General features: G+C 41.0%; 1 protein-coding gene across 1 annotated transcript in view; it reads left to right on the top strand.

Annotated features, from left to right (window-relative positions):
* Positions 1 to 480: 480 nt before the first annotated feature.
* LOC136874740 (cytochrome P450 6k1) overlaps positions 481 to 12293 on the top strand; it is a 198409-nt gene continuing 186596 nt past the window's right edge. The window contains exons 1-2 of the mRNA XM_068227798.1: positions 481 to 500; positions 1516 to 1817. Of these exons, the coding sequence (XP_068083899.1) occupies positions 481 to 500; positions 1516 to 1817 (322 nt within the window). The remainder of the gene's footprint in view (positions 501 to 1515; positions 1818 to 12293) is intronic.

Below are 12293 nucleotides of genomic sequence, written 5' to 3'. Positions count from 1 at the left end.
CTACAGCACTGGCGCCACCTAGCAGAGATCCTAAAGCCGCTAGTCCTGCAAATAACGCTGGAAGGCATCCACCTCGTTTCGGTACAGGAATATTTCGAGCGCGATTGCTAAACATTGCTTTACTCTTAGGAGAAACTCTCGCTCTAGCTGCACGTAGTGCTTTATTAATAGCTACTCGTGGATGGTATTCTCCTCGAATAGTTTTTCCCGCAGACTTTACAGCTTTTTTACATCCAACAGTCTTAGTTTTCTTCTTCACAATCTCAGGATATCGTTTCACCTTTCTGTACACGACCTCTCTTGCCAGCAGCGATTTACGAACTGTTTACTTGTTGTTAGGTCATTCGTTATAATTATATTCTTATGATGTGCCACTTCTTTATTCAGTCAGCATGATGATTATAAAGCAGCAAGACACACTACATGTCAGTGACGTAGTGTCACATCTACCGAGTTCTGCTACAACTAAGCAAAGTCGTCATGGAGAATAGTGGAGCAAGGTATGTTCTAAAACAATCGGTCCTGAATCAGCATTTTCCCACGAGGTTAATGACCCCTTATAGTGTACCTACGGGGGTTCTGACCCGAGGTCATTGACCCGTAGTATAGTAGTGGAGCTATGGGGATTCGCGGATTTTCCGTAAGAGAGCAAGCCTAACCTCACAGAAGCCATCTTGTAGGGGCCTAACCTAACTTTTACGGTCAGATGCCCTTCCCGCCGCGGATTTTGCGTAAGAGAGTAAGCCTAGCCTCTCAGTCGCCACCGTGGAGGGGCCTAACCTCACTTTTATGGTCAGATGCCCCTCCCGACGTCAATATTCGCCATCTTGGAGGGGCCTAACCTCACTTTTACGGCCATATGTCCTTCCCGACGCCATCTTGAGTAGTAGGGCAATGGGGATTCTCGGATTTGCCGACGCCATCTTGAGTAGTAGGGCAATGGGGATTCGCATAAGAGAGCACGCCTAACCTCATGGAGGGTCCTAACTACACAGAGCCTAGTTTTACGGTCAGATGCCCTTTCCGGCGCCACTTTGGTGGTTAATAAATCTGTATACATGTACAGTATTAATTTTAATAATACTATTATAAATCGTGGGTTTATTTTATTCTGTAGTTCATAAATATTTTGATTTCCCGGTGGTAATGGAACACGCTCCCTGCCACAAGCATGATACATGTTCGGGGTATGGAAGTTGGTCGGCGGCTGAACGATGTGGAAGTTTCCTTATAAAATGAGATAACTACCTCAATAATACACATCCTTCTCCATAGTAAGGGGGTTGCATTGCAACAACAACTTAGAGCAGCTGAAGAAAAATTCTTCTTAGGATGAGCTCATTCTTCTAACTGATAGATAATTATTATAACTGTGAAGAATGTAATAATGGTATATTCCCATTCTTGAAAATTATGAGTAAATCCAATTTTTCTTGTAAGAAATATTGTGTATGCAGACATTCCATATAATATAACTTAAGAATATAAGAGTGAGATATATTTTACTATTCCCAGGTCCAGGGGTTTGCCCTATGTGGGTATGTTCTCATTCGACCGTCCTGTATTGCTGCTGAGGGATCTAATAAAGAACCTATTGCTCAAGGACTTCTCCTACTTCCCAGACAAAGGCTTTACTGGCAGTAAAAATGACCCACTGTTTGGAGAGGCGCTCTTTTCCCTTAAGGGCCAGTACTGGAAGGATGTCCGTGCCAAATTGTCCCCAGCTTTCTCATCGGGCAAGATGAAGCGCATGTTCCTCCTGGTGGAGGAACAGGCAGCCCAGTTGGACCATTACTTTGACGATGCAGCTGACACAGGTCTGTTTCACCAATCTACACGCACTGTGTTTTTAATGAGAGCTTTGTTGTAATTTCCTTTTAGTAACAACAGATGAGTTCATTAGTCCTTGGGACTTGAGTTTGTCTAAGAACCTCTAATACTCCATCATCTTTATTAAGTCATAGGTTACATGTGCATATCCAGGATGTTTTCAAGGTGGAGAGATGAATTCATAAATACAATACTGTATATTACTTCATACATTATAGTATTTATGTCCGAACGGAGTGACTATGTGAGTTAACGCGCTATGGCTATGAAGCCAAGCTATGCACTCGGAGGCCAAATGGGTTCAATCAATCAATCAATCAATCAATCAATCAATCAATCAATCAATCAATCAATCAATCAATCAATCAATCAATCAATCAATCAATCAATCAATCAATCAATCAATCAATCAATCAATCAATCAATCAATCAGTATTGATCTGCATTTAGGGCAGTCGCCCAGGCGGCAGATTCCCTACCTGTTGTTTTCCTAGCCTTTTCTTAAATGATCACAACGAAACTGGAAAATTATTGAACATCTCCCTTGGTAAGTTATTCCAATCCATAACTACCCTTCCTATAAACGAATATTTGCCTCAATTTGTCCTCTTGAATTCCAACTTTATCTTCATATTGTGATCTTTCGTACTTTTAAAGACACCACTCAAATTTATGTCCTTTCACGCTATCTCTCCACTGACAGCTCCAAACATACCACTTAATCGAGCAGCTCGTCTCCGTTCTCCCAAGTCTTCCCAGGCCAAACTATGCAACATTTTTGTAACGCTACTCTTTTGTCGGAAATCACTCAGAACAAAATGAGCTGCTTTTCTTTGGTTTTTTCAGTTCTTGAATCAAGTAATCCTGGTGAGGGTCCTATACACTGAAACCATACTCTAGTTGGGGTTTTACCAGAGACTTATACGCCCTCTCCTTTACATCCTTACAACAACCCCTAAATACCCTCATAACCATGTGCAGAGATCTGTACCCTTTATTAACTATCATATTTATGTGATTACCCCAATTAAGGTCTTTTCTTACATTAACACCTAGGTACTTACAACGATCCCCAAAAGGAACTTTCACCCCATCAACGCAGTAATTAAAACTGAGAGGACTTTTCCTATTTGTGAAACTCACAACCTGACTTTTAACCCCGTTTATCATCATACCATTGCCCACCGTCTATCTCACATCACTATTGAGGTCACCCTGCAGCCGCTCACAATCTTGTAACTTATTTATTACTCTGTACAGAATAACATCATCTGCAAACTGCCTTATCTCTGATTCCACTTCTTTACACATATCATTTATTTATATATATAAGAAAACATAAAGGTCCAATAATACTGCCTTGAGGAAATCCCCTCTTAATTATTACAGGGTTGGATAAAGCTTCGCCTACTCTAATTCTCTGAGTTCTATTTCCTAGAAATATAGCCACCCATTCAGTCACTTTTTTTCTAGTCCAATTGCACTCAATTTTGCCAGTAGTCTTCCATCATCTACCATATCTAATGCCTTAGATAGGTCAATCACACTCGAACCCCACCGTTCGCTGTTCTGGGAATGGCTTTCTATAGTTTCCCGTTTTCACTTCCAGGCAAATCCAAAGACAGCTTCTGTTCATAGGCCACAGCTGATTCCTTCCACCTCTTTATCTAATCTCATTCACCATCATTAATTTCATCTTCATTATCTCTTCAACTAAGGCTAGCATGAGGAAGGGAGCCTTTAAAACATGCCATATAATTCCATCTCACCACATCCCTGATCTCCTATCCGGAAAACGGGGCTAAGGGGTACACTGTAACCTGACAAACCCCGGTCAGATATTATTATTATTATTATTATTATATTTCATTTATGTGTGTATTTAGCCGTCGCGGCTTAGTAACTCTTTTTGGAACTCTCGTTATTATGGATACTCTCTATATTTTATTTGGGACTAGTGTGTTTCGATCACTCAGTTTATCTCCCGGTTGTGTACGTGACGAGTCTCCGAGCGGGGGTTTACGTGTTGACGGAGCTGAGGTGGAAAATTCCAGGAACTGGGCTATTTTAAGATGCTGTTGGGTTGGCTTGGGCTAGTGTGGTGCAAGCACGCGTCGAGAGTTGGAAGTTGCAGCTTGCAGTGTGCAGATGTGATACTGGTGGTAATCGGAGAGGTGTTTTGTACGAGTTGTGGGAAGATGTCCCATGCCATGTTGGGAGTTCGAGATCTGCTGTTGAAGGAACCAGGGAGAAAGATGCTAGAGTGTAACAACATTCTATGGTTATGAATGTTAGCCATATATAATTCTACGGAGAGTCTACGTAAGGTAACGTGTTGGGCCTTTTCAAACTATACAAACGCCATCAGCAAAGTGGAGTCCATTCTTGAAAAATGAGTCATGACTGCGTGTGAATATTTTGCGTTGCGGAATAAACTGAGTACCAGTTATTGAGAGAGAGTTATTTCATAAATTAAGACATTTATTATTTATATCAATATTCTCTTTATTTTGTGATATATGTTCAAGGGTGTATCACGACGAGCTCTGCTCGGATTTCTAGGTAAATACAGGTTTAATTGACTAAGTATATTGTATGAGATTAATATATATTCTGTTTAATTTCTATGGGTGGGGGAAATTACCAGATGGACTCCTTTTCCAATATTAATTTTTTAGGTATCAAGTGATTCAGATCTCCTTGTCACAAGGCAACGACCCTGAAGATGAGTTTCAACAGCCGGCAAAGTTTAAGAATTATTTATTTGTATATTTATGGCTCCCAAATTCCATTAGTCATTATTATTTATATTTATATTTAATAGAGAGATTTCAATGTCGCTAGCAACGTGGGGCAAGACTGATCTGAGTCACGATAGGGTATGCACACAGAAATGGTATAGTTGCTCTCAGATTTCATGATATGTACAGTTGTTGTGGAGATTTCTTGTTCGCTGTGGAGTGTATAATATGTCTTGTGGAGATTTTGCGTATGTGGGAAACGCAAGGTGATGAGTTGGACGAGAGAAAATATTAATCTGTTAAAATTAAGAAATAGGAGTGTGGAAAGGAAAGTGCATATTAATTGTAGTACAGGGGGAGCAAACTATACCGTTGACATGATTAATTCAGAGAGTGAAGCCACAATGGGCGATAATAATTTAAATGTTGTGTTAGATTCGATGGTAACCGGGGACAATGCTTCATCATCTCTATCAGAGCAGAGTAGCGATAATAGTGACCAGCAGCTAGACCAATTAGTTCATATTTTGAGTGAATTTACTAATAAACTTGAAAGTAAACTTAGAGAGCAGAATGATGAGTTAACACAGAAACTTGAAAGTAAACTTGAGGATAATAATCAGAAAATGGAAATTAATGTTGCTAAAATTGAAAAACAAGTTCAGGAAATTAGTGATAGGATGGATAATCAAGTAAAGAGGTTAAGTGAGAAAGTCGATTCAGGTATTATGGAGATGAGGAAGGAATTAAACTATCAATGTGTAGAAATTAATGGTAAATTGTCTGAGCATGATAGGCAAATTGAAGAAATTAGGGGTATATCTGAATCAAATAAAAGTGAATTTAACCGAGTCATTTGTAACGTTGCTAATAATCTTGAAGCTAAACTTGTTGAAAATAATTCTAAATGTCAGGATAAAATTTTAGATAACTTTAACAGTATTCACAATGTGATAAGTAAACAAGGTGTAATTGAACATCAGGTCAGAGAGAACGCTAGTCATATTGATGTATGGAAGGCAGATGTATTACAGAGGGTTGACGAAAAGATCCAATCAGTCAGGTCCTCAGGTGATGTTCAGAGTTCTAGCATACAAAGGCATATTATTAAGGAAATTGAGCTGCCTAAGTTTAATGGTAAGCAGTTTAACCCTCTGGAATTTCTCAAGGTAGTGGAGAAACGTTTTACTAGGAGCTTGGAAGAAGGTGTGTTAGAGTGGGACTTGGTAGATGATATGTTAGCAAGTGCGTTTACGGGTGAAGCTAGGAGTTGGTATGATGTTTATAGAGGTCATATTAAGGGTTTAAGGGGATTCAGGGAGTTGTTTATGGATAAGTTTTGGGATGAGGAGATTCAGGGTAGGGAAAGAGATAGGATTATGGCTGGGAAGTATAAGGGTAATGAGGGTATTTCTCGTACGGAGTATTTTCTTGTGCACGTGGCTATTAGTCAGAACTTAGAAGAGAGTTTGCCAGAGCAGGATATTGTTAGGAGGATGGCTAGACATTTTAATGAAGATATTCAGTTGGCCATGTGCATCCAGCAGGTTAAGACCATTAAGGGAATGGAAGGGCTGTTGCAACGTTTCGATTCTTTGGGTAGGCAGGTAGGACATAGGAGTGTGGGGGAAAATAATCACAGGAGAGGAGTAGCATTTGAAAGTAATCGTAGGAATGGGAATGACTATAGCAGAAGGGATCAGGGTAATGGGAATAGGCAGGAAGAAACCAGGATTAATTTCAGGAATCAAGATAGTAGGAATTTTAATTCTAGTAATCAGTCTAGGGATTTGAATGATAGGGGGAGAAGGGATGAGAGAGGTAATAATAGTGGTAATCAGCAGAATCAGAATTTAAACTCCAACGGGATGTCCTAAATAGGTCCGTTAGGAGATCCCCACTTGATGTGCAAATCCATGTTATCAGGGAGGCTTTTGAGGTTGATGTTGGTAAGGATTTGTTGTGTGACCAGGATAGTGCTAAGGAAGGTGGTTTGTCTGAATTATTGATCAACCCAGCTATGGAGACTACCATATGGGGTGTGAAGGAGAAATTGCTTGTAGACTCGGGGAGTCATAAGTCTTGTGTAAATTTTAAATTTTGTGAGGAAGCTCGTCGCAGAGGTGAGATTATTGAGGAGATTCCTGTGAGGAACACATTTATTATCACAGCAGCTGGTGCTAAGAGTAATCGTATTCGTAGTCAGGTTATTGTTCCTATTGAGGTTGGTGGTCAGACCATGTTGCAATGTTGTCTTGTTGTGCCTAATCTGGTATATTCCGTTATACTGGGGAATGACTGGCTATCTGAAACCAAGTGTGTGATTGACTATGATACTGCTGTTTTGAAATTTCTTGTTGGTGAAGAACGTAAACCGATTAAGCTTAATTATCAGGTGGATAGGAGTAGTTTTGTGCTTCATTGTAGTCATATTCAGGTTATTGAGGAAATTGTTGAGGATGAAGTCGATGTTAAAGTTAATAATGCATGTATCAGAATTAATGACAGTATGGTATCGGAAAGTCAGGATTTGGTCAGTGAGGTAGGATATGAAGTATTGTTGCGAGTGCCTCACCCATCTAACGCTGAGGATAAGACCATGTCTAAGTTTTTTCAATTGTTTAAGGGTCCTTTTATTGTTGCGAGAAGGATAGGGAGGTGTGCATATTCCTTAATTGATGCTAATAGGAAATGTATTGGAACTTATAATGTGTTCAATTTGAGGAGATACCATCGGGATCCCTAATGTTGTATATTGTATATTTGATGGGTAGTTTGAGGAGCTGTCCTTGGGCCATCAGCCACCTGATTTGTGTTGTTTTGCCAACATTTGCATCTGTTGGAAAACAAAGGGGGAGTATTGTAACCTGACAAACCCCGGTCAGATATTATTATTATTATTATTGTCATTATTATTATTATTATTATTATTATATTTCATTTATGTGTGTATTTAGCCGTCGCGGCTTAGTAACTCTTTTTGGAACTCTCGTTATTATGGATACTCTCTATATTTTATTTGGGACTAGTGTGTTTCGATCACTCAGTTTATCTCCCGGTTGTGTACGTGACGAGTCTCCGAGCGGGGGTTTACGTGTTGACGGAGCTGAGGTGGAAAATTCCAGGAACTGGGCTATTTTAAGATGCTGTTGGGTTGGCTTGGGCTAGTGTGGTGCAAGCACGCGTCGAGAGTTGGAAGTTGCAGCTTGCAGTGTGTAGATGTGATACTGGTGGTAATCGGAGAGGTGTTTTGTACGAGTTGTGGGAAGATGTCCCATGCCATGTTGGGAGTTCGAGATCTGCTGTTGAAGGAACCAGGGAGAAAGATGCTAGAGTGTAACAACATTCTATGGTTATGAATGTTAGCCATATATAATTCTACGGAGAGTCTACGTAAGGTAACGTGTTGGGCCTTTTCAAACTATACCAACGCCATCAGCAAAGTGGAGTCCATTCTTGAAAAATGAGTCATGACTGCGTGTGAATATTTTGCGTTGCGGAATAAACTGAGTACCAGTTATTGAGAGAGAGTTATTTCATAAATTAAGACATTTATTATTTATATCAATATTCTCTTTATTTTGTGATATATGTTCAAGGGTGTATCACGACGAGCTCTGCTCGGATTTCTAGGTAAATACAGGTTTAATTGACTAAGTATATTGTATGAGATTAATATATATTCTGTTTAATTTCTATGGGTGGGGGAAATTACCAGATGGACTCCTTTTCCAATATTAATTTTTTAGGTATCAAGTGATTCAGATCTCCTTGTCACAAGGCAACGACCCTGAAGATGAGTTTCAACAGCCGGCAAAGTTTAAGAATTATTTATTTGTATATTTATGGCTCCCAAATTCCATTAGTCATTATTACTTATATTTATATTTAATAGAGAGATTTCAACACATACATATAATTATATAATGTTTATAGAATACTGGGTCATGATGAACTTTTATGTCTGGCAGTAACGTAGCCATGATCGCCGATTGGGGGTTTATAGTTACAAAATGCTGATACAACAAAATGAAGGGGCGTGAGTGGTGCGCGCATCCATGACTTGTCATTATAAGGACACTGATACGGGTGAATTATGTTGATATTCAAACTGCAGTAGGACTACACTACAAAATATCACATTACAATGCAGAACAAGAACAATATGGTTTTATAGCGAGTTGTATGTTGAGTTTACAATATAATATCCAATTTTCGATGCTTCTTAGAAAATAGATTCAACAGATCTGTTGGTTTTACAATTATGTCTCTGAATGTGTGTTTATTTTACTGTTTATTGTCAGTTTCTGTTTATTTTCTTTTTGTAAAAATGCCATGGGTGGTGTTGTAATCCCCAATGACTTTCCTTGGATATGCCCCTGAAATCTGGTAAATCATAAATTAATTGTGTTTAATTTAATAAATCTCTCTCTCCTCTTTCTCTCTCTCTGCCTCAGGATTCAGTCTTCAAGCCTCTGTGAAGTAGCAAAGTGCCTGCATAATTCTTTATTTTCAACTAGCTCTGTGGACTCATTTTTTTACCTTAAATTAAAAACAGAGTCATCTATTTCTCTTATCCTCCCAAGATCAACTACAATATACAGACCTCAAGGCAGGTTTCGATTAATGGCAATATGGCCGTGGGTGGGGGTCAGGCATAGGTTAAACGTGATCGTGGATACGAGTTTAAAGTAATAATTGCAGTAAGAAATTTTGAAGGGTGTGGAGAAGATAAAAGCAATATTTTTAAAGAGAACCCTATATTTGTCGAAATTTACCTCTTCGAGACTGGTGTATGAGCTAACTAGGGAAATTATGTTTTGGGGGGAAATACGGGACAAATTCTCTCTCCCATCAACTCCAGCATATCAAAATTTATTTCGCGGACATCAGAGAAAGAAATCGGAAATCTGGCTGGACTTCTATAGTAGGGAAGCTATGATCAACGACAAATAGAAGGAAGCCAACTACGAGTTACGACACGTAACAGCAAGGCTAGCTGTGCATTGTTTTCATCCATACATACATACATGACAAAGTATCACTCGCCGACTGAGGGATGCATATGTGCTTTATGTGGGAAGCAGTGTGATCGTTATCAAGTACTAAGGTGTGTAGGAAGGAACATCCCTCTAATTAGGTTCTGCATAGAATGATTTTGTTTAATCTTTGGATATGGAAATTAGCTGCAATATATTATTAATTGTGAAATAGGTATTTCGACTACGCATGTGATCGATCGTACTTCGTGACTTTCAATGCTGATAAGGTAGTATTTGTGTCGCCAGTTGCTTTTACGTGGAAGCTTAAAATACCTATAGGTTAATTATTAATTCGTGTTTGAACATGGTACCGTATAGATTATGTGTTTGTTTACCATTGCGTTTGAGTGGTGGTGTTATACTTATTGGTGTTTTCGTAGAATGTAGTAGGTACTGGTATATTTTAGGCTAACATGGATCGATTGTGTTGTCATTAGCTTTGTTTGCAAGTTCTGTGAGGGCAGATACACTGACTGACAGAGCAAATGCAACACCAAGAAGGAGTGGTCAGAACTTTATGCCAATTGCAGGGTAGACTGACGTCACTGAGGTATGCTCATGATGTGAAATGCGCCGCTGTGCTGCGCACGTAGCGAACGATAAATGGGACACGGCGTTGGCGAATGGCCCATTTCGTACCGTGATTTCTCAGCCGACAGTCATTGTAGAACGTGTTGTCGTGTGCCACAGGACACGTGTATAGCTAAGAATGCCAGGCCGCCGTCAACGGAGGCATTTCCAGCAGACAGACGACTTTACGAGGGGTATGGTGATCGGGCTGAGAAGGGCAGGTTGGTCGCTTCGTCAAATCGCAGCCGATACCCATAGGGATGTGTCCACGGTGCAGCGCCTGTGGCGAAGATGGTTGGCGCAGGGACATGTGGCACGTGCGAGGGGTCCAGGCGCAGCCCGAGTGACGTCAGCACGCGAGGATCGGCGCATCCGCCGCCAAGCGGTGGCAGCCCCGCACGCCACGTCAACCGCCATTCTTCAGCATGTGCAAGACACCCTGGCTGTTCCAATATCGACCAGAACAATTTCCCGTCGATTGGTTGAAGGAGGCCTGCACTCCCGGCGTCCGCTCAGAAGACTACCATTGACTCCACAGCATAGACGTGCACGCCTGGCATGGTGCCGGGCTAGAGCGACTTGGATGAGGGAATAGCGGAACGTCGTGTTCTCCGATGAGTCACGCTTCTGTTCTGTCAGTGATAGTCACCGCAGACGAGTGTGGCGTCGGCGTGGAGAAAGGTCAAATCCGGCAGTAACTGTGGAGCGCCCTACCGCTAGACAACGCGGCATCATGGTTTGGGGCGCTATTGCGTATGATTCCACGTCACCTCCAGTGCGTATTCAAGGCACGTTAAATGCCCACCGCTACGTGCAGCATGTGCTGCGGCCGGTGGCACTCCCGTACCTTCAGGGGCTGCCCAATGCTCTGTTTCAGCAGGATAATGCCCGCCCACACACTGCTCGCATCTCCCAACAGGCTCTACGAGGTGTACAGATGCTTCCGTGGCCAGCGTACTCTCCGGATCTCTCACCAATCGAACACGTGTGGGATCTCATTGGACGCCGTTTGCAAACTCTGCCCCAGCCTCGTACGGACGACTAACTGTGGCAAATGGTTGACAGATAATGGAGAACCATCCCTCAGGACACCATCCGCACTCTTATTGACTCTGTACCTCGACGAGTTTCTGCGTGCATCGCCGCTCGCGGTGGTCCTACATCCTACTGAGTCGATGCCGTGCGCATTGTGTAACCTGCATATCGGTTTGAAATAAACATCAATTATTCGTCCGTGCCGTCTCTGTTTTTTCCCTAACTTTCATCCCTTTCGAACCACTCCTTCTTGGTGTTGCATTTGCTCTGTCAGTCAGTGTATTATGACGCATTTTGAATATCAACATGGTATTAAGTTGAGGTATGAAGGAAAGCAGTTCCCGTCTTTCACAGACTTCACATGTTGGAAGGAATCGATAGAAAACGATACAAAAGCTTCAGAGGTGTGAAAATTTCCAGGGGTGGAATAAAAACATACACTTACCACTGTAATCGTTCTGGTAATTACAATTCGAAGTCTAAAGGGGAAAGACACCAGAAAACTCAAGGCAGCTGCAAAATTCAGAGGAGAATGACAGCAAGTGTCGTGTGCACGGTAAATTATATAACTACACACGTAGGTCATCACTGTAACTTAGGCCATTTACGTTTGACACAGCAAGAACGAGAACAAATTCCATCAAAAATTGCTATCCGTATTCCTATAAGCACAATTTGTCAAAGTCAAAGATACCCGTCTCCCATAACAATCAATCAATCAATCAATCAATCAATCAATCAATCAATCAATCAATCAATCAATCCTGATCTGCATTTAGGGCAGTCGCCCAGGTGGCAGATTCCCTATCTCTTGCTTTCCTAGCCTTTTCCGAAATGATTTCAAAGAAATTGGAAATTTATTGAACATCTCCCTTGGTAAGTTATCCCAATCCCTAACTCCCCTTCATATAAATGATTATTTGCCCCAGTTTGTCCTCTTGAATTCCAACTTTATCTTCATATTGTGATCTTTCCTACTTTTATAAATGCCATTCAAACTTATTCGTCTACTAATGTCATTCCACGCCATCTCTCCGCTGACAGCTCGGAACATACCACTTAGTCGAGCAGCTCT

The sequence above is a fragment of the Anabrus simplex genome, chromosome 5, assembly GCF_040414725.1.
Source record: "Anabrus simplex isolate iqAnaSimp1 chromosome 5, ASM4041472v1, whole genome shotgun sequence".
Classification (NCBI taxonomy): Eukaryota; Metazoa; Arthropoda; class Insecta; order Orthoptera; family Tettigoniidae; genus Anabrus; species Anabrus simplex.
The sequence above is the reverse complement of the archived record's forward strand: the minus strand, read 5'-3'. Positions and strand labels throughout refer to the sequence as shown.